General features: G+C 40.0%; 5 protein-coding genes and 1 non-coding gene across 7 annotated transcripts; 3 read left to right on the plus strand and 3 right to left on the minus strand.

Annotated features, from left to right (window-relative positions):
* Positions 1 to 6,270: 6,270 nt before the first annotated feature.
* LOC130495849 (uncharacterized) lies at positions 6,271 to 9,038 on the minus strand. Its single transcript, XM_056987401.1, has 3 exons — positions 7,962 to 9,038; positions 7,390 to 7,520; positions 6,271 to 7,254 (listed from the first exon to the last, which is right to left on the minus strand). Exons 1-3 carry the CDS (start codon positions 9,028 to 9,030, stop codon positions 6,271 to 6,273), a joined length of 2,184 nt encoding a protein of 727 aa, XP_056843381.1. The 5' UTR covers positions 9,031 to 9,038.
* A 47-nt stretch (positions 9,039 to 9,085) lies between these two features.
* LOC130495850 (uncharacterized) lies at positions 9,086 to 10,482 on the minus strand. Its single transcript, XM_056987402.1, has 2 exons — positions 9,148 to 10,482; positions 9,086 to 9,091 (listed from the first exon to the last, which is right to left on the minus strand). Exons 1-2 carry the CDS (start codon positions 10,480 to 10,482, stop codon positions 9,086 to 9,088), a joined length of 1,341 nt encoding a protein of 446 aa, XP_056843382.1.
* A 730-nt stretch (positions 10,483 to 11,212) lies between these two features.
* LOC130497179 (small nucleolar RNA R71) lies at positions 11,213 to 11,319 on the plus strand. The gene has a single exon (XR_008936190.1). It is a non-coding gene; the product is annotated as a small nucleolar RNA R71 (small nucleolar RNA).
* Positions 11,320 to 13,739: 2,420 nt separating this feature from the next.
* On the plus strand, positions 13,740 to 14,966 carry LOC108809448 (uncharacterized). Its single transcript, XM_018581588.2, has one exon. The coding sequence runs from the start codon at positions 13,866 to 13,868 to the stop codon at positions 14,613 to 14,615; it is 750 nt and encodes a 249-aa protein (XP_018437090.1). The 5' UTR covers positions 13,740 to 13,865; the 3' UTR covers positions 14,616 to 14,966.
* A 6,043-nt stretch (positions 14,967 to 21,009) lies between these two features.
* On the plus strand, positions 21,010 to 24,194 carry LOC108812859 (toMV susceptible protein tm-1(GCR26)). The gene is made up of 7 exons (XM_018585239.2): positions 21,010 to 21,329; positions 21,436 to 22,293; positions 22,362 to 22,580; positions 22,663 to 23,094; positions 23,183 to 23,361; positions 23,469 to 23,722; positions 23,834 to 24,194. The coding sequence occupies exons 1-7, from the start codon at positions 21,201 to 21,203 to the stop codon at positions 23,986 to 23,988; spliced, it is 2,226 nt and encodes a 741-aa protein (XP_018440741.2). The 5' UTR covers positions 21,010 to 21,200; the 3' UTR covers positions 23,989 to 24,194.
* Positions 24,195 to 24,249: 55 nt separating this feature from the next.
* Positions 24,250 to 26,646, minus strand: LOC108812861 (zinc finger CCCH domain-containing protein 68). Of its 2 annotated transcripts, none has more exons than XM_018585242.2 (4): positions 26,250 to 26,646; positions 25,635 to 25,784; positions 25,390 to 25,517; positions 24,250 to 25,288 (listed from the first exon to the last, which is right to left on the minus strand). In XM_018585242.2, exons 1-4 carry the CDS (start codon positions 26,307 to 26,309, stop codon positions 24,391 to 24,393), a joined length of 1,236 nt encoding a protein of 411 aa, XP_018440744.2. In that variant the 5' UTR covers positions 26,310 to 26,646; the 3' UTR covers positions 24,250 to 24,390. The 2 variants fall into 2 exon arrangements, with proteins under 2 accessions (XP_018440744.2, XP_056844982.1); XM_056989002.1 differs by having other exon boundaries at positions 25,635 to 25,789.
* Positions 26,647 to 27,144: the final 498 nt, after the last annotated feature.

Consider the following 27,144-nt stretch of genomic DNA (forward strand, 5'->3'; position numbering starts at 1 on the left):
ACGAGAAAGGATTAGAGAGTTTAAGCAAAGACGAAGTGGTACACTCTAACAGCGGTGGTTGATACGGATGTCATTACGCATCACTGAAGAAAGAAAACAACACACGCTGATTTATCTGTCACACAACCTTTTACGACCTTGCTCGGTCCAGTTTTGTTTTTGTTGCCTTTACATTTCTGTATAAAATATCATTCCTATAAGCATAGAATAAAATTAATAAATGTTAGTTTTTCCTTTAAATATAGAGGAATTCTATTTTTTGTCAACTAGGAAAATAGTAATATTATTTCAGAAAAATAAATTAAATTAGGCTAAAGTAAAAATATATCTAAATATTATTGAGATATATATATAAATGAGCTAGAGCCGTTTCTAAATTAAAGTAGATGATTCACTAGTGAGTAGTAGTTGTACGATGAATACTGATAACAGGACTTTTCGGGTCCCTATCAAATGCAGTAGTATAAAAGGTTGTCGAACCAATCCTAGGTGATTTCAATGCACTGAGAATACAAATCCATGCTTAATCTAAGTGCAACCAAAAGTGAGATGAGTTTTAAACTAGAGTAATACTAAAATGCAGTAAAACTGTAAACTTTCTTTGATTATGAGATGGGAGAACTCATGGGAATAGGGATTAGATCTTGGGTGATCAAGTTTTGAACTAAAGGGGATGACTTTCAATCAATCTAGCAATCTTAGGCCTAGACACAATGCTAAACAAGCTCTATCCCTAGATGAATGTTCATTTGCTAAAGCAACTCAAGCATCAAATTCCTTTGGTTGAATATTGCTAAAGCAATCATTAAAAACAAGCCTACTAGCCATCTTAACACCTTTAACAACAAATTCCTTTGGCAAAGTGTGTTAAGAGCTTAGAAGAGTTGACTCAGACATTTCATCAAACACCTTCCGGGTGTGAAATGTCTAGAGATCAACCTTTGAGAGGCCAACTCAAAAGAAGCAATAAGACTACTCTAATAGCAAGGAAATAGATAGATAGAACATAAAACCCTTTAGATCTAGCTTAATCACCCTTGATCTCCCTAACCCATGAATCCTAAGAGGACTACTCACTAATCACCATGATCCTTCTCAAACCCATAAGAGATTCAAGCTTAATCATGAAAAGAAAGAAAATAAGAACTCAAAATAACTCAAGAACACAAGAACAAAATGATGATTTGATTCAAAGGAAAGAACTTTATCACCAAAAGGTTTGTGTTTTCTCAGAGATAATAAGATAATCCCATCATTTGGGTCTAAAAAGTATTTATATGATCCTTCCAAACCCTAATGGTTGATAATAAAAGGTCTAAAAAGCCCTTAAAAGCATTACAAATCGCATAAGTAAAAACACGCAGCGGAGTCGCAACCCCGCTGGCTAACCCCGCTCCGGCCATTTTGCTTCGTCTCCTGTGGTAAACCCGAGCGGCCTTGGTGACTCCGCTCCGTATGGCTGCTCAACCCCGCTCCGGACCTCACACCGGTGTCGTGACTCCGCTCCAAGACCCCGCTCCAGCCACTTCACACCGTTTCTCGTCGTAAACCCGAGCGGTGTTACTTACGCCGCTCCATGTACTCGTTCCGACCTCGCTCTGGATCACAGCGGACCTGCGAACCCGCTCCAAGCACCCCGCTCCAGACGCTAACTTGCACAATCCCCATCTTTCACCTCTTTTGATCCATAACCCATCTCGAACACCTCCAAAAACTCCATAGCATGCTCCAACACCTGATAAGGACTTATGCATGCAAAATGCAAGCTAAAGAAGCCTAAATCCTATTCTAAATGATCAAAATGTGCAAGATATCAAAGCTAAAAACATGCAAATGCACAAGATATCAACTCCCCCAAACTTGTTCTTTACTTGTCCTCAAGTGAACTTGCAAGAACTCATAGGGAGAGAGGTTTGAAGTTGGGAGCTCATAGCCAAAAGAGAAACTTCCTAACACTCAACTTAACATCCTAAAGAAACATAGCAAGTAGCAAAAGCACACTATATTATTATACTCTAGCTTCTCTAGGCCTATCAATACTCCTATACCTCTACACAAGTTGCAATGCTTATCCATCAACAAGCTCTTTAGACCAACTCTCACATTCATTTATACAAACACATAAGGTGAATACTTGCAAATGGGCACATGATCCTAATCATTTGGCTTGGTGAACAAAGTGGTCAAATGTGAATGAAAACAATGGCTCAAATAAATCATTTCAAAGTGGCAATCACTCAAGAACAAGGAGCTTGATCATTATGCAAAATTTATCTAAGACCAGGAGCAATTTATGCATACATAGATCCATTCTCATCATTCTACCCTTTCCTAAGTGATATAACAAGCTTCACCCCTATTCATATTCATCCCAATACCCAAAGTAACCCACTTTATCACACTCACCTCATGAACTCTTTAACTTAACCATCTAAGGATCTTTTTATTAACTTTCCACAACTCTTAGCTCTATCTACCTTCCCACCATCTTATTGATTCATCATTTTTTTTTTTTTTTTTTTTTTTTTTATTTGGGGGAAGGTTCAAATAGATTAAATCTAGAGATTTCTTATTTTTGATCCTTAGTGGCTTCTTTTCTCAACTTTTTGATCATTTTTCTCATCTTTCTTTTCTCCCAAACCCAAGATAACAAACTTTAGATTAAACAAACCCACTAACCATCCTAGATGCTAACTCAAATGAGGATCCTATGCTAGCAAGAGATGAGAACAAATCTATGTCGCTCCCAATACTCTCAAGATTTTGCACATGACAAGCTATCAAAAGGAGGCCTCACTCAAGCAAATCAATGTTGGTCTCAAAGAATGGCTAAGGGTTTAGGGTAGGAGAGTTCCATTTGGGTTAACAAAGGATAATGAATGGAATAAGATAACCCAAATGTGTATGAGATCCATGATCAAGTATGCAAGTGCCCATATGCAAGAGAGATTAAGTTCATTAAGTTCAAGTTCAAATTGGAGTTGGCTTTCAAGAGCAATGTCAATATCAAGCAAGCAACAAGTTTCAAGAAGAGTTTTCAAGGCTCGAAGCGTGCAAGGCTTTAAAGAGATGCTTAGGCTACTTGATATGCTTAACTAGGGTGTCACTTTGAGTGCTAAACAAGCCCTTTGCAAGGCATTTTAAATCATCGCTCCCTATGCAGACGGATGCAACCTATATGAATGCTTCTAGACTCAATCTTAAAGGATGCTAATGCAACTACATGCTTATTTTTTTGGGTTTTTTTTTTTTTTTTTTTTTTTTTTTTTTTATGCAAATAGATATGTACAATGCATGGTCTCAATGCAATGACAACAAAGCAAACATGATCAAATGTTTGGTACCTCCCCCAAACTTAAATCACACAGTCTCTGTGTTATTAAGCTGAAGGAGATACCGAAAGACAAAGCTAAATGCAAAGAAAAACTGATATATACAAAGAAAGAGTGTAGGAGTACCTCTATGGAGTGTGAGTAGAGGCTGTGGCCTCTTCCTCGGAGTCTTCTCCACCGTCAGTAGAGTTTAGAGATGGAGATTTGTTTCCTGAACTAGAGGGGAGGATGTCTGGGTTCCTGTTCCGTCTCCTGATCTGTCTGGCTGTGAAAGGGAGGCTGAGGGCTAGGGGACCAGGATGAGGCTGAGGAGCTGAAGTGTCTCCAAGGTCGAAGTCTGCTGCACTGCAGCCAGCTATTGCTCCTCTAGTTAGGACTTCAGTCACTTTCTTCATGAACCTAGCAGAAGCTTGTGCTTGCCTCTTCATGGCTTTGCTGAGCTCCTTGCATTTGGTCTTGAGCTTGAAGATTGTTCTATCCTGATGCTTGTTCCATCGCTCAAGCTTTCCAATGTGCTCGTGAGCGTCACGGAGGGGACCGGGGGCTAAGGCTCCAGCATACGGCTGAAAGTGGTATCGACGAGGACCATAGACTACTTCAGTGGTGTCCTCAGCAATCTCATCTTTGTGCAAGCGTGCATATTGAGCTGCTGACATACTCTGCTTCCTCTTGCTTAAAGCCATGGGGCCTAACTTTCCATGAGGTCCAAGGAAATGCTCTTCTCCAATAGCAAAGCTGACAGCTCCTGGAATTTCTAGACAGGTGATACTCTTGTTGGGGAGGATTAACTCAACAGGATTGCCTTGATTCTTGTACAAGTAGACACATGAACCAAAGTATCTCCCACTGAAGTATTGAGCAACCTTCATATGAGTGGCATCAAGGAAAGTAGGTCCTGCTGCATCACGCTTCAAGTCTATATACGCCAACTGAAGCAATGGTGTAATCATGCCACCAATTCCAATCGTAAGCTCTGAATCAGAAGAAGACCAAGCCCAATCCCTATAATACTCAAGGCGCGTCATGAAGAACCCTACCATTCCAAAGTCTTTGTAGAGCTCATCAACATCAAAGGGGATGTCTTCTGGCGCAAAACGCTTCAGAGCCAGGCAAAGGAGTTTCAAGTCCTCTTCATTCACATTGCCGGGCTCTTTTCTTGGGAAGAAAGCATGTACCAGCATCCTATGAAGGTAGCGAATAGCTGGGTTCCTAATGGCTGAGCTCTTGTCTCCACCAGAGCTGTGGCGTGTACCAGTAATTAAGTTCCACACCTTTGCCGGGATGTTGTCCTCCTTTGCGAGTCCTCTGAGCTTGGGGAGACGAAAGTTTCCTGCATCCTTGAGACCAAGAGCGCTCCCAATGTTCTTGAAGGTTATGTTGTAGGTCTTGCCTTCGACTGTGAATGTAATCTTTCCCCATCCTTGCCTCACATGCACAGATTGATGGTAAGTCACCCTCAATGAAGCCAAGAACTCACTAGCCAGATCTTTGTAGGTGGGATAGGCCAAGGAGTAGAAGTCTGACATGTGCATGTTGCCTAGCATGGCCTTGATGTCATCATCGATACCAATCTCCTCCATCAGCTCAGTGTCACCAAACCGTGTAGGAGACCATGTCACACCTCTCTTCAAGAAGTCTAGAAACACTGCAGGGGTTGGCTTCTTTTCTCTATCTCTGTCGGCATATGGCATCTTCCCGTGGTCAGTAGACTTCTTAGCTTTCTTGGGTGGAGCTGGCTCGTCCTCACTGTCATCATCGCTTTCGTCTCTGGTAGAGGATGCTGGCATCTTCCCCTTTTTCTTCTCTAGGTCGCTTGCTTTCTTAGCTGCCAAAGCTTGCTGTCGAGAGGATCCTCCAGTAGGCATGGAAGTTAGAGCTTTTCCTCTCAAGGCAGTCTCTTGTTCTGCAGCTGCTTGCTCTTTTTCTTTTCTCTGGGCCTGGGTTATCCTCACCATTGTACCTTCAAAATTAAACCTTGAAGAAAACTTTAGTATTGGCAAGAGTCAAAAAGATAAAAGCTTGAAGAAATGAGAGCAAGCTTATCAACTTAGCAATCTATTGAACAAAAGAGCTCACACAAGCTTTAGAACATTTAAACTAAGCTTAAACAAACTCCAACATGACTCAATTATACACAATTTCGAATATCCCCAATTCTCAAGAACCCTAATTTCTCAAACTCAAATCCAACTCAATTCCACCACGAAATCAACAACCCACACACATATATAAGCTTTACCAAATCTATTTAAGCCTAATCAAGCAAGAAATTAATCAAAATTGAACTTTGAAAAATTAGGGTTCATGAACCCACGAAAATCAAATTTTAAATCAAATACCTTGCTCTAGGCGAAAGGAAATGGCGAAATGAAGCTTAAAAATAGACTACAGGGGCTAAAGCTCGGATTTAGAAAGAAGAATGGAGAGATTTGGTGGGGATTTGAGTGAGTTGAGAGATTTTGGGTGAGGAAGAGTTTGAGAGAGGAGAGGTGAAAAGAGAGGGGAGTCGCGAGGGAGAGAGGTAGGGTTTAGGCGAGCGGGTCGGGTCGGTTCGATTTAAGTAGATTCGAACCGGTTTAATCCGGTTAAAGGGTGAGAGAAAACTTACCTGGGCGTGGAGCGGTGTCGCGACCCCGCGGTGAAACCCCGCTGCGTCGTTTTTGGTCCCGAATCGTCGTAAAGCCGAGCGACCTCTGATACCCCGCTCTATTCACTTGCTCAACCCCGCTCCCTTTCGACCGCGACCCCTCGACCCCGCTGTGTCGACCCCGCTGTGCGGCCCCAATCTCGCCTTCTCTTTTTTTTTTTTTTTTTTTTTTTTTTTTTTTTTTTTTAGAAAAAAAGAAAATCCTAAAGGAATATGTACAAGGATAGACATGGGACTTCCTCCCAAGTGAGCTTGTTTCAAGTCTCTAGCTTGACTTTCCTTCCTTTAGGACTAGGTTGGGGTGGGATCAGAAAGTGGAACCGAAATCCCATCTTCCTCTGGTGTAGTAGCCATGTATAACTTGACTCTTTGTCCATTGACTGTGAACTCTCCTCCATTCTTATTCCATAGCACAATTGCCCCATATGGTCTGACTTCCTTGATTTTGAAAGGTCCGGACCATCTTGACTTGAGCTTCCCGGGAAATAATTTCATCCTAGAGTTGTAGAGGAGAACCTGATCTCCAACCTTGAACTCTCTCTTCAAAATACCCTTGTCATGAAAAGCTTTGGTCTTTTCTTTGTAGATCCTTGAGCTCTCAAAAGCATCCATTCTTATCTCATCAAGCTCATGTAGCTGAAACATTCTCTTCTCCTTGGCACTCTTGATGTCAAAGTTCAACAGTTTCACAGCCCACATTGCCTTATACTCAAGCTCAACTGGTAGATGGTAAGCTTTTCCATAGACAAGGTTGAAAGGTGTAGTGCCTAAGGGAGTCTTGTATGCTGTCCTATAAGCCCAAAGTGCATCATCAAGCTTGTCTGACCAGTCTTTCCTCTTAGTACCCACAATCTTCTCCAGTATGCTCTTGATTTCCCTGTTGGAAAGCTCCACTTGCCCACTAGTCTGAGGATGATATGGTGTGGCCACCTTGTGCTTAACACCCTTCTTCCTTAGGAGGCCTTCAAATAACTTGTTGATGAAATGTGATCCTCCATCACTTATAACCACTCTAGGGACTCCAAACCTTGGGAAGATTATGCTTTTGAACATCTTGACTACTACTCTTGAATCATTTGTAGGGCTTGCCACTGCTTCAACCCATTTAGAGACATAGTCAACAGCTACAAGGATGTATTTGTTGCCATAAGAGGAAGGGAAAGGGCCCATGAAGTCTATTCCCCATACATCAAACACTTCCACCTCAAGTATTGGGTTCTGAGGCATTTCACTTCTCCTAGAGATGTTTCCTCTCCTTTGGCAAGAATCACACTTGGAAACAAAGTCTTGAGTGTCCTTGAACATGTGTGGCCACCAAAATCCAGCTTGTAACACCTTAGCAACTGTCTTGAATGTAGCAAAGTGGCCTCCATATGATGATCCATGACAGTGTGTGAGGATCCCATCTATTTCTTCTTCAGCCACTGCCCTTCTATAGAGCTGATCCTTGCAAAGTATGTAGAGAAAGGGTTCATCCCAATAATACCTCTTCAACTCCTTGTAAAACTTCTTCTTGGCATAGCCTTCAAGATTCAGTGGCTCTTTCCCAGTAACAAGGTAGTTTGCAAAATCAGCATACCAAGGTTCTTTCTCATTTGTTGCCTTGACTTCTTCAATCATCTTACCAGTCTCGCAAACTGCAACCACTGCTCTAATAGCCATAAGCTGTTCTTCTGGAAGTCCTTCATCAATGGGGATACCACACTCTACTCTCATTCTAGACAAGTGATCAGCCACACCATTCTCAACTCCAGGCCTGTCTTTAATCTCAAGATCAAACTCTTGAAGCAGTAGAATCCACCTCAACAGTCTTGGCTTGGCATCTTTCTTGGCTAGGAGGTGCCTCAAAGCTGCATGATCTGTGTAGACAATCACTTTAGACCCCACAAGGTAGCTCCTGAACTTTTCAAAGGCAAAGACAATGGCTAACAACTCCTTCTCTGTTGTAGAGTACTTCACTTGGGCATCATCAAGAGTTCTGCTAGCATAGTAGATCACATGTGTCTTCTTGTCCTTCTTCTGCCCCAAAACTGCTCCAACGGCATAGTCACTAGCATCACACATGATCTCAAAGGGGAGATTCCAATCTGGTGGCTGGACAATAGGTGCACTAACAAGCTCATTCTTCAGCTTCTTAAAGGCTTCAAGACACTCAACCTCAAAACTAAAGGTGGCTTCCTTGCACAACAGCTTGGTCAATGGCCTTGCAATCATGGAGAAGTCTTTGATGAATCTTCTGTAGAACCCGGCATGACCAAGAAAGCTTCTAATGTCTTTCACTGTCTTTGGTGGAGGCAGCCTCACCATCACTTCAATCTTGGCTTTGTCCACCTCAATGCCTTTCTCTGAAATCTTGTGACCAAGCACAATCCCTTCTTTAACCATGAAGTGGCACTTCTCCCAGTTCAGCACAAGGTTGGTGTCTTCACATCTCTGTAGGACCCTGCACAAATTTGACAAACAAGCAGAAAACGAGGATCCGTAGACAGAGAAGTCGTCCATAAACACCTCCACAACATCCTCAATGAGGTCAGAGAAGATAGACATCATGCACCTTTGAAAGGTAGCTGGAGCATTACATAACCCAAATGGCATCCTTCGATAAGCGAAGGTGCCATAGGGGCATGTGAATGTTGTCTTCTCTTGATCATTGGGATGTATGGGGATTTGGAAGAACCCTGAATACCCATCAAGAAAGCAATAAAAAGGATGATTTGCAAGCCTCTCAAGCATTTGATCAATGAATGGCAATGGAAAATGATCTTTTCTAGAGGCTGAATTAAGTTTTCGGTAATCAATACACATCCTATGACCAGTTATGGTCCTAGTTGGTATTAATTCATCCTTCTCATTTTTAACCACAGTGATACCACCTTTCTTTGGGACTACATGCACAGGAGATACCCACTTACTATCTGAGATAGGGTAGATCACACCAGCATCTAAGAGTTTAAGAATCTCTTTCTTTACAACATCTTTCAAGTTGGGATTCAACCTTCTTTGATGTTCTATAGAAGTCATAGATTCATCCTCAAGATGTATCCTATGCATGCACAAAGTAGGTGATATCCCTTTGATGTCATCAAGAGAGTACCCTATTGCTTTTCTAAATCTTTTAAGAGCATTTAAAAGTTCAGATAGCTCAAGTTCAGTAAGTTCACTACTCACAATGACAGGGTAAGTTTCATTAGGGCCAAGAAAGGCGTACCTTACACCATGGGGAAGGGGTTTAAGCTCCACCTTAGGGGCTTTGAGCTCACTCCAGTCATCTTGATGACTGTCCTCTTGTTGAGTAGCTGAAGATGCTTGTGGTAGCTCCTCATACTGCTCCTTATCCACAAACCCCTTGCGCGAATCCAACATTCTCCCATAGGCTGCACTCTCCTTGTTCTCTACTACTTGAACCTCTTTGTCTATAGTCAAAGCATGCTGTAGAGAATCTTCTAGTCCCAACTCCTCAAGAAGCTCATCAGCTAGAGCTTCCATTTCCTCTATGTAGAAGGCTTGGTTTTGCACAGTTGGCTTCTTCATCATTTCCTTGATGTCAAAGTGGAGAACATGCCCTTTGCCCAGATGGAGATCAATCTTTCCTTCCTTTACATTCACTATAGCTCCTGCTGTAGCTAAGAATGGTCTACCAAGGATCAAAGGGTCTCTAGCCTCCTCATCCATCTCAAGCACCACAAAGTCTGTAGGAATCTCACAATTTCCAACCATCACTGGGAGATCTTCTAAGATACCAACAGGGAACTTCACTGATCGATCAGCCAATACCAATGAAAGTCTGCACTTCTTGTACTGAGTGAATCCAAGTCTTTTCGCAACTGACAAAGGCATGAGACTGACACTAGCCCCAAGATCGCAAAGACACTTCTCAAACTCTATAGGACCAATGGCACAAGGGAGTGTGAAGCATCCTGGATCTTCTAGCTTCTTTGGTATGTTCAATCTCTGGATGATTGCACTACACTCATGAGTAAGGATCATCATGCCTTCCATTTCTTTCTTCTTTGCGGCTACAGCATCTTTCAAGAACTTGCTGTATTGAGGAACCAGCATGAAAGCATCAATGATAGGCATTGTGACCTGAACTTCACTCATTTGTTTCTCAAAGAGTGCCTTGTACTTCTCCAACAGTTGCCTCTTGAATCTTCCAGGAAATGGGAGCTTGGGTTCATAAGGAGGAGGGATAAAAGAAGATTCTTTTGATGGAGTAGCAACTTCACCGTGTTTCACTGTTTTCTTCTCTTCTCCAATCTTCCCTTTACCCTTAGCTTCTACTATCTTCTCCAAGATCTCATCATTGGTCTTCTCATCTACAATCACCACATCATCATCTATGTTGATGGCTACCTCCCCACCTTGTTTCTCATCATCCTTGGTGAGAACTCTTGAAGGCAACTCTTTGCCACTCCTTAGAGTGATTGCTTTCATTGTCTCCTTTGGGTTTTGCTCAGGCTTTCCGGGAAGAGTTCCTTGTTGGCGATTGGAGTTAGAACTCATAGAGGCAAACTGATTCTCCAAAGCTCTGAACTTGTTGTTGAGCTCATTGTAGCTCCCATCAATCTTTGAGTGGATGTTCTTCAACTCATAACCAATTTGCTTCTCATTTCTTGATTGAGCTTCAAGTAGTTGCTTGAACATTGATTCCACACTTGTGTCTTGAGTCTTAGGTTGAGAAGAACTTCCTTGGGCTTGAGTAGACTGGTTTCCTTTGTTGGAGAAACCAGGAGGAGGATTTTGTTGAGGTTGATGGCTTCCTTGTTGGTTGTTCCTAGGCTGGTACCCACCTTGTTGGTTGTTGGAATAGGGTCTTTGCTGGTAGTTGTTGTACTGAAAGTTGGGCTCCTTCCTGTACCAAGTACCATTGTTGTTGATGAAGCATAACTCCTCTTGCCCTTCCAAACCATCAACTTCATTCACCTTAGGAGGAACCTCTTGACTAGGATCACCAACAAAGCTAACCTGCTCCTTCTTGGATTGGTTGGAAAGAACCAAGTCCAACTTGTCTTGCAAAGATTTGATATCTTTCCTTGTCTGCTGGTCATCCCCTCTGTTGGCTCTATCATACTCCTCATTGTAGACTGAATCACTTTTTGCCATGTTTTCCACCAGCTCCTCTGCATCCTGTTCAGTTCTGCCCAAGAAGAAACCATTACTAGCAGTGTCAAGCCTGTTTCTGCAGGATGGGAGAACTCCTCTGTAGAAAGTGCTAAGTAAGCTCTCCTTGCTGAAACCATGATGAGGACACTGAGCTTGGTAGTCCTTGAATCTCTCCCATGCCTCATTGAAGCTCTCTAGATTCTTCTGCTGGAAACCAGAAATCTCATTCCTTATCTTAGCTGTCCTTGAGGTAGAGAAGAATTTCTCCAAGAAAGCTTCCTTACATCCCTCCCAAGTGGTGATAGTGTCACTTGGAACAGACCTCTCCCACTGATGTGCCTTGTCTCCCAAAGAGAAGGGAAACAGCTTCAGCTTGAATGCATCTTCAGAGACACCATTTGTCTTGGACAAACTACAATACTGATCAAACTTGTACAAATGATCGATAGGATCTTCAGCTGCCAGGCCATGAAACTTGTTGTGCTCAATTGTGTTGAGTAGCCCTAACTTGATCTCGAAGTTGTTGTTCTCCACCGGTGGTGCTCTGATTCCCAACCTATGACCATGAATGTGAGGACGATCATAGGTTCCAATGGCGCGAGCTTGGCGCTGTGGGTGTTGTGGTCGAAGGTTGGCAGCTCCTTGACCATTTCCCTCTTGGGCAGCTCCCAAAGGGATCTCTCCATCTCGATTCTGGTTCTGATGGTGAGCCATATCAAAACCCAATCTGTTGAAATGAGTCTGTTGCTCCTCTTCTCTCCTTCTTCTTGTATTCTCTCTTTCCAAAGCCCGGATGTCTGGTACTAGAGGAGTGAGGTTTGTAGTCCCTCTACTTCTCAAGTTCATACACCTGAAATGAAAAAGAAGAAGGAAAAAGCAGAGCCAATATCACAATAATAAGAAAAAAAATGACTTAGTCTCAAGCAAATGACTAAATCCCAATGTCAAAATCACAATAGAACTTGGCAACGGCGCCAATTTGATAACAGGACTTTTCGGGTCCCTATCAAATGCAGTAGTATAAAAGGTTGTCGAACCAATCCTAGGTGATTTCAATGCACTGAGAATACAAATCCATGCTTAATCTAAGTGCAACCAAAAGTGAGATGAGTTTTAAACTAGAGTAATACTAAAATGCAGTAAAACTGTAAACTTTCTTTGATTATGAGATGGGAGAACTCATGGGAATAGGGATTAGATCTTGGGTGATCAAGTTTTGAACTAAAGGGGATGACTTTCAATCAATCTAGCAATCTTAGGCCTAGACACAATGCTAAACAAGCTCTATCCCTAGATGAATGTTCATTTGCTAAAGCAACTCAAGCATCAAATTCCTTTGGTTGAATATTGCTAAAGCAATCATTAAAAACAAGCCTACTAGCCATCTTAACACCTTTAACAACAAATTCCTTTGGCAAAGTGTGTTAAGAGCTTAGAAGAGTTGATTCAGACATTTCATCAAACACCTTCCGGGTGTGAAATGTCTAGAGATCAACCTTTGAGAGGCCAACTCAAAAGAAGCAATAAGACTACTCTAATAGCAAGGAAATAGATAGATAGAACATAAAACCCTTTAGATCTAGCTTAATCACCCTTGATCTCCCTAACCCATGAATCCTAAGAGGACTACTCACTAATCACCATGATCCTTCTCAAACCCATAAAAGATTCAAGCTTAATCATGAAAAGAAAGAAAATAAGAACTCAAAATAACTCAAGAACACAAGAACAAAATGATGATTTGATTCAAAGGAAAGAACTTTATCACCAAAAGGTTTGTGTTTTCTTCAGAGATAATAAGATAATCCCCATCATTTGGGTCTAAAAAGTATTTATATGATCCTTCCAAACCCTAATGGTTGATAACAAAAGGTCTAAAAAGCCCTTAAAAGCATTACAAATCGCATAAGTAAAAACACGCAGCGGAGTCGCAACCCCGCTGGCTAACCCCGCTCCGGCCATTTTGCTTCGCCTCTTGTGGTAAACCCGAGCGGCCTTGGTGACTCCGCTCCGTATGGCTGCTCAACCCCGCTCCAGACCTCACACCGGTGTCGTGACTCCGCTCCAAGACCCCGCTCCAGCCACTTCACACCGTTTCTCGTCGTAAACCCGAGCGGTGTTACTTACGCCGCTCCATGTACTCGTTCCGACCTCGCTCTGGATCACAGCGGACCTGCGAACCCGCTCCAAGCACCCCGCTCCAGACGCTAACTTGCACAATCCCCATCTTTCACTTCTTTTGATCCATAACCCATCTCGAACACCTCCAAAAACTCCATAGCATGCTCCAACACCTGATAAGGACTTATGCATGCAAAATGCAAGCTAAAGAAGCCTAAATCCTATTCTAGATGATCAAAATGTGCAAGATATCAAAGCTAAAAACATGCAAATGCACAAGATATCAAATACTGCAAAATGTATTTATCTTTATCAATACACCTTATTTTCAAAAGTATACAAATTGACTGCTTATTAATATTTGGATATTAGAAGAGGACATATATTATAATAGGGACAAGTGGTGTGTTACATAAGGAATAATAATTGGAACATATATATCCAAGTTAGATATATAGTAGAGAAAAAAAGGAGAGGGAAAGTGACAATTATTTGAAGAAAAATAAAAAGGAGTCTGGGTTGGGAGTGGAGTTTATAAAAGAGAGAGGTGTGTGGGAAGAGGCACACGCTCCACTTTTCTCCATCTAAAGAGTCTCTCTCTCTCTTTGCTTACACACTACTCGAATCAAATCATCCTTTCTCTTTTCGTTCCCCGTATAAAAATGGATTCAGTCGATTTCGACAGCGTCAAAGCAGAGAAAGCCAAGGCGTTGCGGCGTTACAACAGTTTCCTAAGAGTTGGACGTTTCTTCCGCGCGGCTGAGGTTTGCGTCGCCATCCTCTTCCTCTTCTGGACGTTTTCCCGCCTTCCTTTCGCCGTCCAAATCTCCCGAGAGTTTCTCCTCCGTATCGCCGGCGTCGTGTCGAGTCCTCTCTTCGTCTTCCTCCTAGGGAACTGCATCGTCGTCCTTCTCCTCACCAAATCCTCCGTAGAGGATAACAACGGAGGTTCTTCCGCCCCAAACGCGGAAACAGATGATATATACGAGACCCTGGTCAGATCTGTTGAGAATCGATACAAAGAAAAAGAAGAAGAAGATTTGTTGGAAGAAGAGGAGATCGTTTACGACGACAAAGAGGTGATCGTCATTGATTTGATGAGTTCTGATATTCCTCACGAAGAAATCGATCAGAGTCAGACCAAGGTGTATGGAAGAAGCAAATCCGACGTAAAGCAGACTAGTGCAGATGATGATCATATGGTGGTGATCCCTAAACCTTCTTCTCTCCAGAGATCAAAGACGGAAAAGTGCATGAGAATCATCGACGATAATAATAATAATAAGAATAGTTATGCAGAGGATAACCTTAGCAACGAAGAGTTTCAGAAAACGATCGAAGCTTTCATTGCCAAACAGCTGATATTTCGTCGCCAAGAATCTTTATCCGTCGTTGTCCACAACAAAGCCTAACCAATATTATAAAAAAAATGGCATCAGGTTCTCTCCCCGCCAAAGTTAAAAATCAACCACATGGAATCTTATTTCAATATTCCAGTTAGTGTGTACAAATCTCATCCCTGCTCTCTCTCTCTCTCTCTCTATATATATATATATATATATGTACAGTTGTTGTTAGTTGCTTATCATATATGGAACCATGGAGATATATAATTATATATCTTGTACGTTGTTTGCTATAGCTACTGAGTGTCACTTCGTTTCCTCAGTTTGATGATACAAAACTTGAAAGTAGACTTGTTGTCTCGTGACTATGATAACTATCTCTTTTTCAATTTTTGTTTATAAAAAACTTTGAGTGTCTGTCTTTTTGTCTTCTCAATATTCAACCTTACTCCTGAAAGAAAAAACTAAAAAAGATAAAAATCAACAATTACGTCAATAAACAAATAATAGCTATCTACATATCATAAATTACTAAATTACACTATTTAACATTTATTTAGGAATAATATATAGGAAGCCCTAGATGGCTAGATCATCTGCATAATCTTCGAAATTCTTAATTCAAATCTGCAGGGCATAACCTTTTTAACACGATCCAATTAATCACTTGATCAATAGTATATGTGTGCCCGCCCCTTTAATAGTTTATTCATTCTCGCCCTTACTTTTCTTCATATACAGTAGTTCCCCTCATAATGGCGTTTTTGGACTTTTACATCAACTAAAGTCCCACGCCTGAAATTTAACCATGCAAGAAATATCTATATGTCCTCCAGAGGGATGTGAACCATGCATGCAACATCCTAATGATCGATTAGATATTCTCCATAAGAAAATCCCAGCTGTCTCGTATTCATGATACACATGGCTGGATCTGGGTACCGGTTGAAACAGTGGTCTTGGTTCCAAAAATTTTGAAGATTTTTTATATAGATATAAACCTTTAAATTATGAAAAAAAAATATTTACTAATTTAAAAAAAAATGTTTTAAGCCCTCTAAATGTGCATTGCGGATGCTAATGCGTTGCTTAGCCTAATTTTCATTAAAAAGAAAATCAAAAAAACTTAATAATAAAAGGGTTGTTGCTTAATTAAAGGTCAGAAAGCACGGTTGCTTACAGACACGTGTGGGCAAGTGAGTGGAGAGAGAAGAGAGGTGGCTTCGTAAAAAAGGTCTCCGATGATCCGAGCCGTCCATGACGAGTCGAAGGGGTGGATTTCGACACGGAAAGAGTCGTCGGCGGAGGTTGCAAGGGAGAAGGAGCCGGCAGACGCGTCGAAGCGGAAGAAGGAGCGGAGGGTAGGATGGTGAATCTGGAGTTTGTTGAGGGGTTTTGAAGATTCTCGAGTTTTGGGGTTCGGGAGAGTAGCTAGGAGAGCTATGACAGTGATGCCTGTGCCGCCGGCGATGGCTCTACACCAACTGTACTCGGTGCCTCCGACGGATTGGGTTGTAGGAGAGAAAGAGATTGTGTTGCTTAACAAAATTGCTTCAGTAAATTTTAATAATTAAAAATTGATTAAGCAACGAATAAGGTTGTTTGCAATGCACATGCTCTTAGATCCGATACAAGCATCAACACTGGCACACATGTTGTGGTTATAGTAAAAACTAGATGATGTGTTAAAGGAAATTACAATGGCGATAGTAAAATAGATAATAATCGAAAAGAGAGTGCATGCCTTAGTAAATCAAAGGATGCTTCATTCTTAATGCTTCATGGGAATATGATTGATGGTCTAGTAAGTCATCTCAGTGATCTACTAGTCTTCGACTGTAAGATTAAAAAAAAATAAAGAACTTAAACAAAAATAATAGTACTAATTTGCTTAAGCTGCCGTGTTTCTGGTGGGTACTGGCACCAATCATAGTGCAATAATTTCGAATGCAAAAAAGTTATAAGAATTTCACTTTTCATGCAGACACCTACGCAGAAAAATTAAGAAGAAAAGTGACTTTATTTTTCACTTAGTCCCGTAATCTCTGCTCGACCAGAATAAAAGTCGGTTCTTTTACCCATCTTTTCTCCTATATCAAGCCGATCCATCTTGTGCATGATATTATCTTAAAATAATTTTGTTTGATTTTGACTCTTGTTGAGTTATTGATTGTCGCATTTAGTTTTTAATTCGTACAGGCCGACACTTTTAAATTAGGAGTAATCATGATCATTCCACCACCAGCAGCGATTGCTATTGGTGTTTTTGGATTTGTCATTAAGCAACTTTTTTTTTTTTGCCATCTATGGATTTTATTAAAAGCAAGCAGGCCCAAAAAAGACGAGCCCATATCCGATACAACCAAGGCAGAAGCCCGAAACTAAAAGCTCGAGAAAAACTAAAAAAAACACAAATGGGCCCAAGCCCAACCGATAACAACGAAACGGCGCCACCCTAAAACACGTGTCCAAGGTCGATGCTGAGCTTCCACGCGTCTGTCTTCACCAACGCACGTTACACGCGTCGTTTCCACTTCGCATCGAACCTAGACCACCGGTGTAGGCTTCCGGTCGCCGGTTCCCGACATCCCACTAGACCAGATCGGAGACTCTTTCTCCGTCATCACTATCGCCAACAACCCACCTCCAACAACAGTATTGGAGGTATAGGGTTCCTCAGCGAGTCAACTCTGGCTGAAGACCGCCGTTAGACGAGCGCCGCTTCACCGGACCACACTGTTGGCATGCGTGAAAATCGCATCCAACTTCAACACCCCCACCACTTCCAGCGTAGAGAGTCAATCGATATAGAATCGAAATCTCTTTCTGGATACGAGAACTTGGGAACGCCATAGAACCACCGTAAGCCGGCCGTCCACACCCGAGAGAAGGTGACAACGCCAGAGTCGAAACCGGACGACCACCGTTATGCAAACGCGCCACCGGAGTCAAAAACATCGGATAAAACCGATCCGATAAAACGACTAAGCAGAAGAGAAAAGAAAAAAACTGAAAAAAAGAAAACCAACTGATAAGCCGGACCGACAGTGGCTAAGTAGCCCACCCGTCGGCCGGATTCGGTAAATACGGTGGAACTTTCTTAATAGAGAGAGGTCAGAGGGTTTGAAGAGAGAGAGTTGGGTAATTATTGTTCACAATCTAATTTATCGTCATTAAGCAACTTTACCATTGATAGGCCTTTTTCTAACACTACCTAATTTATTTTATTTTCTTTTGCTAAAATACATATTTACTGTATAAAATATTTATAAATTTAAACTATAGTTTTTTTCTGATAACTGGTTTAAATTATGAAAATAGTTACAAAAATGATAGTTCAAATATTTTTATATATTCTATAAAGATCCATAACATCACGCGAGTCCCACAATAAATACCTCTATTTGAATTATGTTAACAACTAGGGCTGGGCGTTCGGGTACCCATTCGGGTTTCGGTTCAGTCCATTCGGGTTTCGGGTTTTCGGGGTCAAAGATTTCAGCCCCATTCGGATATTTCTAAATTTCGGTTCGGGTTCGGTTCGGATCTTTGCGGGTTCGGTTCGGGTTCGGATAACCCATTTAAAATGTTTTTAAATTTTCAAAATTCATTATATACTTTAAATTTTCAAAATCTATAAGAAAGATAATATATTACATATAAATTTTCATAACATATATGTCAAAATACCTTAATTTAACATATAAATTGGTTTTCTTTGAATATTTAGATAAAGAATCAATAGATATTTAACTATTTTGGTGTTTTCAGTATACTTTAGCTATTTTAAACATTTACTTTTGACTATTTGCATATATTTTCTCAGTATTTTGGAAAACTTAAAGGTATCTTATATATTTTTAATATTTTAAATATACATTATATATAAAAATAATGTATATATTTAAGTATATAAATTTATTTCGGATACATTCGGGTACCCAAAATATTTCGGTTCGGATCGGGTTCGGTTTCGGTTCTTTAAATACCGAAATTTTGAACCCGTTCGGATATTTAATCAATTTTGGTTCGGGTTCGGTGCTACATTTTCGGATCGGGTTCGGTTCGGTTTTTCGGATTCGGATTTTTTGCCCAACCCTATTAACAACGTATGCAGTATATTTTTTCTCATTAATATGCAGAAACCACATTTTCTATGAATCAACTCGAAAACATTTTAACACAAAATATTTGTTAACTTTTTTTTGATTAATCAAGTATCGTAACGTGTTCATACGCCAACGTGCGTACTGGACACTGTCCACCTATTGATGATGCGTTGTTAGAAATGTTATATGATATACACTTTTCGTTTTTTTTCCTTGAGTTCGATTATTTGTGTGCCTATCCAATGTGAAATACAAACAACAGAAATGGTACCCGGACGAGTTAGTCCAGTGGTACTCTGAGGCTTCGGCTGAGGGAATGAGGTTCGAAACTCGGACGGAGAGGCGTGTCCAGGACCTTAACCAATACAGACGCATGCTGGCGCCGGGCCTAGGTGGTGGGTCCCGAAGGGACCAACACCTGGTTAATAAAAAAAAAAAAATACAGAAATAGTTTTATCAATAAAACTGAACTAAAAGTTGATCCGCTCCTCCAACATGGTGTTTAATTTAATTTGTGTTAAAACATAAAGTCATAAACCTTTGATTTTAAAAATATCTCATGTATATTTTTATGTTTTGTAATTTACATATAAGTTAGAATATATTATTTTGTAATATACATGTTTGATAATAAATTTTTATTTGTACACAATATTATATTATAATTTTTATAACTTTATGCAATTTGAAGTAATTGTATTATTTATATATTAACCTATTATTTTTGTTAATTTATTTTAAAATAAAATAACATACAAAAGTTTTAATTTTTGTATTAATTTTCTATGAATTATTAATTTTACAATATTTTGTTCTCTTGAAAATTAAACTCTCGAATATTTGACTAAACTAAATAAGGTAATACTATATTTAAAATTTTCTATATAATATATACTATATATTTTAGTTTGTGTTTTTATTTTCAACACAAAGAAATAACAATAATTGTAATTAATTAATTAAAACTAATTTTAAATGTAGTGGCATAATCTATAAATAAAAAAAAATGACATACTTTATTTATTGTAAATGTAATGATTAAATGTGTAAATAAAAAGAATTACTAAATGTGTACTTATCTAAACAGCATAAATGGTTTTATTAATAAAACTGAATGGCTACATACACTGTAATCAACATGCTTTTCGTACACAAGGTTACAAAAAAACATAAAGAAGACAATAAATTGATTAGACATGTCAATTTGAGCACTCAACTTTTTTTTTTTCACTTAAACTTGTGTACCTTAATTAAGCTTATTCCTGAATAATTGACTTTATATACTTAATAGAATATGATGTTCACATAGATATCATGGACAAAACACCATCTTCAAAAAAACTTAAAACTAATTAAAATACTTGAATAGCGATAATTGACACAAATATATATGCTTATGCATATATTTAGTTATCTTAATTAAGTATCCAATAACAATCCCATTTGAAGAACCTATTTGGTTATATACGTGTTTTTTTTTGGTATAGAAAAAATGTTTGTGGGTAAAATTTTTATATTGATTGACCCCGGAAAAACAACTGTTTTATGATCCAAGCAAAGAGGAAGTGAAGGAGGTGATTGAAAACGAAGGCTCCTTTGAGATCAATGACTAGGAGATTCATGGATTTGATCTCGACCAGAGTCAGTGGCGGATCTAGAAATTACTTTGACCTAGGGCATTACATATAATTTATCAATATATCAACTGGGGCATTTGTATAAAAATTGAAAAAATACATTGAAATTTTGAAAAACCATGGTGGACAACTACCCCACCCCTTTCCCATCTATCTCCGCCACTGGCCAGAGTAGTAGTAACCACCACAAGGATTGTAAAGCTGGGGAAAAGGAAACCAAACGTATCAGAGCGGTGAGTGAAAGCTATTATCCACGCATTGTTTAACAAGTTTGCATACCATGCGTCCCAACATGCTGGCTGCACTAGCAAAACATACGTGGTCTCTCTCTCACTCCACCATCCTAGCATGCACCTATCAGATGAGAATATATATATGATGTAAAAAAAGCATTTGGGATGTTTGTCATAATCAAAACTCAAAACCATTGGAAAAATATATGAGCAAATAAAGCTAATATGCAAATCCTTTTAGAAACAAACTTCAGGCCAATTATGTTTATAAAATAGAAAATCGAGGGCTTCACTGTCATAAACAATAGTCTACAGGGTGATTTTGAAATAAATAAAAATAGTTATTATCCTGCAATACATGAACAAAAAGGGGAGAGTTATGTAATAACAAAACTGTGTAGACTAAAATGTTGCAATAAGAAAATATATAGCGGCAAATCTGTTATAGAAAAAAAAAACAGATGAGGATGATGCCACCAACCGACAAAAGAAAATCAAAGCAGGCACTGTGCACAAAAAAAAAAGAAGAATAATATGAGCGAGTGATGTGTTGTAGTGAAGAGACATCGCCACGATTCAACAGCAATTATGAAATGTATATGATAACGATCTCACTTTGAGTCAACAGGATCGAGAGAGCAATCAATCACCACCAAGTTTCCTGTACGCACGATGCCAGGCGAAACATACCGAGTCTTCTGTGTCGGAACCGTCGACACCAAGCTCGATGAGCTACGATTCCTTGCCGGATCAGTTCGATCAAACATCGGCGCCTTCTCCACCAACTCATCTTCCAACAAGGTACACTTACCACACACACACACACACACTCGAGTGTGAATGTACAAACTACTTTGGTTGTGATTAGGAGGTTAATCAATAGATGATTGATTGTTTCGTTAATTAGGTTGAGGTTGTGATTGTGGACGTTTCGGCCAGTCCTGATCACAAGGAGGTAGATGAAGTTGCAGACTTTGAATTCGTTAATAGAGATCAGCTTCTATCATACTCTGATGGATCAGCCAAACTTCCCGAGGATAGAGGCGAGGCAGTTGCTATCATGAGTAAATGCCTCGAGACTTTTCTTAAGCGTGCCTTTGAGGATAACTCTCTCGCTGGGGCTATTGGCCTCGGCGGGAGCGGAGGAACGTCCCTCATCTCTTCCGCTTTTAGATCTCTCCCCATCGGGGTCCCAAAGTTCATCGTCTCCACCGTGGCCAGCGGTCAGACCGAGCCTTACGTTGGAACCTCCGATCTGGTTTTAGTTCCTTCCGTGGTTGACGTCTGTGGTCTCAACAGTGTTAGCAAGGTTGTGTTTTCAAACGCTGGCGCTTCTTTTGCGGGTATGGTTCTCGGGAGGCTTGCAAGCTCCCCCGCGGCTCCTGGTGAAGAAGATGGGAAATGTACTGTGGGTATAACTATGTTCGGGGTGACGACTCCATGTGTCAACGCTGTTCAGCAGATATTAACGAGGCAAGGTTATGAGACGCTTGTGTTTCATGCAACGGGCGTCGGTGGCAGAGCGATGGAATCTTTGGTTGAGCAAGGGTTTATACAGGGAGTTATGGATGTTACAACGACCGAGGTTGCGGACCATGTAGTCGGAGGGGTGATGGCGTGCGATAGTTCCCGTTTCGATGTTATCGTTGAGAAAGGGATACCTTTGGTCTTAAGTGTAGGGGCCTTAGACATGGTGAACTTTGGTGGGAAAGATACTGTACCTTCTCATTTCCAAACTAGAAAGATTCATGTTCACAATGAGCAGGTGAGTTAAGTGCTTCTTTGAACTTAGTGATACTGAGTATGATTGTTTGTTTCTTTTGTCTTTGGCAGGTGTCTCTCATGCGAACAACAGTAGAAGAGAACAAAAAGTTTGCAAGGTTTATTGCAGATAAAGTGAACAAATCAACAACATCAAAAGTGAGGGTTTGCCTTCCAGAGAAAGGTGTGTCAGCACTGGATGCTCCAGGGATGCCTTTCTGGGATCCAGAAGCCAGTGGCACTCTCATAAATGAACTGCAAAGTCTTATTCAAGCAAATGAAGACAGACAGGTATCTTTCATTATTCAATTAAAAACAAAATAGGGATAAGCTTTTCTACTTTAGGTATTGAAAAGGTTGTGTTCTTTGACAGGTTAATAAATATCCACACCACATCAATGACCCTGAGTTTGCAGCGGCATTGGTTGCTTCATTTCTCGATATCTGTCCGAAAACCAACGCACCCCGCTCTGAAACGGCTTCCACTGGAGAGCCTGATGTGCCTAAGCCTGAAAGGCTTCCATACAGTCCCAAAAACTTCCCCAATGCAAAACCAGAAACCCTGGAACGAACTCAGAGCATTTTGGGAAGGCTAAGAGAACAAATAGAGAAGGGAGTGCCAATAATAGGGGGAGGCGCTGGGACGGGAATATCAGCAAAGTTTGAGGAAGCTGGTGGGATTGATCTGATAGTGATATACAACTCTGGACGTTTCCGGATGGCTGGAAGAGGATCTTTAGCTGGCTTACTTCCATTTGCTGACGCCAATGCAGTCGTCCTTGAAATGGCTAATGAAGTTTTGCCCGTTAGTGTTTCTTCTTACTCTCCTTCCCATCTCTTTCTTTCCATTTACTCATTCATGGATTCTCTTCTCTCTCTTTCTCTTTATCCAGGTAGTGAAGGCGGTGCCTGTTCTTGCTGGGGTATGCGCTACTGATCCATTTCGACGTATGGACTATTTTCTGAAGCAGTTGGAGTCCATTGGGTTCGTTGGGGTCCAGAACTTTCCAACCGTCGGTCTCTTTGATGGTAATTTTAGACAAAATCTTGAGGAGACCGGAATGGGATATGGGTAAGCTTAGCTACCAAAAAGACCCTTTGATGGATCAGTTTTGTATGTTATAGATTTGTTTAAATACTCTCCAATTAAATGGCAAAAACTTGTGGGATGGTTGGCAGGCTGGAAGTTGAGATGATCGCAGAGGCGCATAAAATGGGGATGTTGACAACTCCATATGCGTTCAACCCAAAAGAAGGAGAAGAAATGGCGAAAGCAGGAGCTGATATAATAGTAGCACACATGGGTCTAACTACATCTGGAAACATCGGGGCAAAGACCGCAGTGTCGATGGAAGAAAGCGTAGTTCGTGTGCAAGCTATTGCAGATGCTGCTCGTAGATTCAACCCGGACATCATAGTGCTCTGCCACGGAGGTATACTAGTAACACAGTTCTTTCAAGAATCCAATAGTTACTGCTTTGGTGGTGGTGGGGTAGTAAACTCTTTTGTGTGTGTGTGTGTGTGTGTGTGTGTGTGTATGGTAGGTCCGATATCGGGACCAGAGGAGGCAGAGTATGTGTTGAAGAGAACAAAAGGTTGTGTACATGGATTCTATGGAGCATCAAGCATGGAAAGGCTACCTGTAGAGCAAGCTATAACAGGCACTGTTCAAAAGTACAAGTCCATTGCAATGAAGTGAATAAATAAGTAAGTTCACATTTATGTAATTTTGTGTGTTTCCTCTTTTGTGTATTGTGGGCCGTTTGTTGCATTTGGTTTTCGTTGTGATGTGACTGCAGAGTCTTTTGGTTGCCCTATGCTTCTTTCTCTTTTCTACTACTATCTCTACTTTTGTAACGGTGATTTTTCTATATTTTTCGAAATAAAATAAATCCGTTTCCATCATTTTCTCTTCAGTATCTTTTTTTTTTTTTTTTGCTGGGGAAAATATCAATTTGACAATATACTGAAGAGAATAGTAGGGTTGAATTTTGGTCAACGTTATTAATGTGTGGAAACGAAAGAAAAAGGTAACCAAACATGGGATCACTTGTTAATCTTGGCTATTGCATGAAGCTATTTACCAGTACCTACTACTTGGTCAAGTTCTGAACTTGAGTCTCTTAGCTCTGGGTGCAGCAGCAGCACCAGCAACATCATAAGTCGACAACCTTTTGGAGGGGTCGTGAAGGTATAAGCAACTCTCCCCAAGCTTACACCCTTTTCCTTTTCCAAAAAACATGCATGGTCTCTGACCCTTTCCCTTTGCTAGTGCTTTCTTCTCGTCATTGTTATTGTTATTATTATTATTAGCAACTCGTCTTTTGTACTTGTTAGTCGCCGGAGCAACAACTCCCCCGTGTTCCCTGATAAGGTTTTTGAAATAGTCATCACGGGTTATGTTCATCTGGTAAGCACTTTGAGTATCTGTTACAGTTCCAGCTGATTCCAGGACCCTACTCATATTCCAAGTGCCTGAAGTGGGGGATGATTGATTTTGGGGTTCTGAGACTACAACTGAGCTCGGTTCCAAGGATTCTTCAACTCTTGGCAATGGCTTGCGCGCACAAGACAAAGGATAAGTGTTCAAAACCAGGTGAGCCGCCAAAACAGGGGTAACACCGTTTCCAGGAGGTGAGTTGGCTGAGGAAGTAGTGACATGTTGAGGAGGTGGTTTGGTAGTGTTGTTGTTATTCCCAGTTTCAAGTAGTGGTTTAGCAGCAGCAGCATTCAAGAGGTTGTTGATGATAATGGGGTCAGTGAGGAACTTGACAAGTAAATCAGCATCGACCGGACTTCCCTGTTCCTTGGTATTCAACAGAGCAGCAAGGGTCATGTCAGGTCCATGTCCAAATTGAGATGGAGGAGTTTTGGAACTCTGGGAGGATTGAATAGCAGGAGACTCAGGTTGCTCGTCTTCGTCCTCCTCAATGGGAGTGAGACGGATGGTAGGAGTAATGGTGTCATCAACTTGTACAGCCGCCGGTGAGATGGAAGGACTACACGAAAACGGGGTAGAGACGCAGAATGAGATATATAAAGTGATGATAATAAAAGTGACATTTGCAATAATATAAATTTAAAATAGGAGGCTACCTACCGAGTAGGAGGGATGAGAGAGTGGTGTGGATAGAAAGCTTCCAAGACTTTTGCAATCCTCAAATTTTCAGAACCCGTTTCTGTGCTCTCTTCACCACTTGCAACAAGCCAATGGTCACTGAGAATAAACTGTTTTGTTTGGTAAAAGAATGTTAATTTCAAGAGGTTGATCAAACATTTTCTTTTATTTGTTTTCACAGCATAAGAATGTGGTATAGTTTGCGATTGAGGAAAGAATATAAGTACTTTTGGTGGAGGTTTCCATGTAATGAGTGGAATGTTAGGAGGTCTCGTTGAATAAACAGTTCCATGGTGGAGATCCTTCGATGCTTTTGATTTGCTACATGTTTGTGCTCCAACTTTCGCGGGGTAATCTTCTTTTTGAAACATCTTTACCTGTTCTTCATAAGTAAAATTATTTGTTTAGTTAATCTCATCTCTGAACCACAACAAATAATAGATCTTCAAATGATTTTGAGTCTCATTTCACATCAATACTCCAGACTCCTCAGTCAAAAAAAAGAAAAGAATAGTTATGTAGTTATGTTAATTTGTTGTTCATAATTAAAGTTAGGTTTCTTTATTAAGTCAAATCAGTTCTTTTAAGTTCTCTTTGTTCCAGTTTAAAATAAATTTTAAGTTCAGTCAAATCAGTTCTTTCTTCTTTTGTGTCTACCAGTACTACAATTGTTAATAAACTGTGAGATGTAACGGCTGCTTCTAACTTCAGTGAGTAGTTTAAGTCAAATGAATTCATTTTTCACATAAGATAAAAACAAGGGAGAGAAATAGTCAATAAAAACATCAAACTCTTTTCTTCTTCTTTTTTTTTGGTTTTTTGAATAAGAAGGGTGGCTATACCTGACAAAGCATACTATCTGATGGCCATGAAACCCTTGCTTTCTTCACATTACTACCCATTTCTTTCTAAATCAACTCAAGATTCAATAACGAAACGAGCAATCCAATTTTCCTATAGTCACAACACAACACACTTTCTCTCTCTCTCCAGACGACTCTCAAAAGTAGAAAAGTGGTGAAGAGACGTCGGCGATACGATTTGTGTTGTCAAGGAAGAAAACCCTAAAATAAGCAACTCTCTCTTAATTTTTATTGACCGACTTTATAGTCAAGAGTCAAGACTAAATTATTTAAATTTCTTATACTATTATCTTAAATTTTTATTAGTCTCCCCATTACAGTTACAAATTTACCATCGTAACTATTAAAACAGAAGACCTTTTTTTAAGATGACCTTCGGTTTCAGTAGTATTTACCATTCTGTGCCACTAACTTATTTTTACATTATGTTTTTTATTAAATATTTTGTTTTCTTTTAATAAATCACAGATAACTATCCCTACTTTTGTGTAGTATTTTTCTATTTCAGAATATTAAATAAAACAAGTATGTGACATCAGAATTAATTTATTATTTAAACTAAACAAGCAAATATTTTCTAAATCTACTCCACTACATTAACATGAATTTAATGTCCATATAACATCAAACGTGAGTAAACTATGTCATACCAAATTGTTTATGAAAATGAGATTGACCATGAATACAATGCTTTCGTGACAATTTTAGTTGTATAGTTTTACATAAAATCCAGAAAAAGTTTACCCTTTATTCGTAATACATGTAGGTGTTATATATTTATAATATTAAATTATTAACTTATAAATGTTGGTGACCACAATATTGTATAGATCTACAAATGCTTATGAAATGTTAGTATCAATATTACATATAC

The sequence above is a fragment of the Raphanus sativus genome, chromosome 6 (genome assembly GCF_000801105.2).
Source record: "Raphanus sativus cultivar WK10039 chromosome 6, ASM80110v3, whole genome shotgun sequence".
In the NCBI taxonomy this organism is placed as follows: Eukaryota; Viridiplantae; Streptophyta; class Magnoliopsida; order Brassicales; family Brassicaceae; genus Raphanus; species Raphanus sativus.

Excerpts from the sequence above, each read along its gene's own strand:
- LOC130495850 (XM_056987402.1), bottom strand. The coding sequence starts at position 10,482 with ATGAGTTCTAACTCCAATCGCCAACAAGGAACTCTTCCCGGAAAGCCT.
- LOC108812859 (XM_018585239.2), top strand. The coding sequence starts at position 21,201 with ATGCCAGGCGAAACATACCGAGTCTTCTGTGTCGGAACCGTCGACACC. Across the intron at positions 21,330-21,435 it reads CCAACTCATCTTCCAACAAG|GTTGAGGTTGTGATTGTGGA; the intron begins GTACACTTACCA and ends TTCGTTAATTAG. Across the intron at positions 22,294-22,361 it reads TTCATGTTCACAATGAGCAG|GTGTCTCTCATGCGAACAAC; the intron begins GTGAGTTAAGTG and ends TGTCTTTGGCAG.
- LOC130495849 (XM_056987401.1), bottom strand. The coding sequence starts at position 9,030 with ATGCATAGGATACATCTTGAGGATGAATCTATGACTTCTATAGAACAT. Across the intron at positions 7,521-7,961 it reads ACATGTGATCTACTATGCTA|AGCCACTGAATCTTGAAGGC; the intron begins GCAGAACTCTTG and ends TTACTGGGAAAG. Across the intron at positions 7,255-7,389 it reads GGGCAGTGGCTGAAGAAGAA|AAGTGTGATTCTTGCCAAAG; the intron begins ATAGATGGGATC and ends GACTTTGTTTCC.
- LOC108812861 (XM_018585242.2), bottom strand. The coding sequence starts at position 26,309 with ATGGGTAGTAATGTGAAGAAAGCAAGGGTTTCATGGCCATCAGATAGT. Across the intron at positions 25,785-26,249 it reads CAGATAGTATGCTTTGTCAG|GTAAAGATGTTTCAAAAAGA; the intron begins GTATAGCCACCC and ends TATGAAGAACAG. Across the intron at positions 25,518-25,634 it reads CATGGAAACCTCCACCAAAA|TTTATTCTCAGTGACCATTG; the intron begins GTACTTATATTC and ends CAAACAAAACAG.
- LOC108809448 (XM_018581588.2), top strand. The coding sequence starts at position 13,866 with ATGGATTCAGTCGATTTCGACAGCGTCAAAGCAGAGAAAGCCAAGGCG.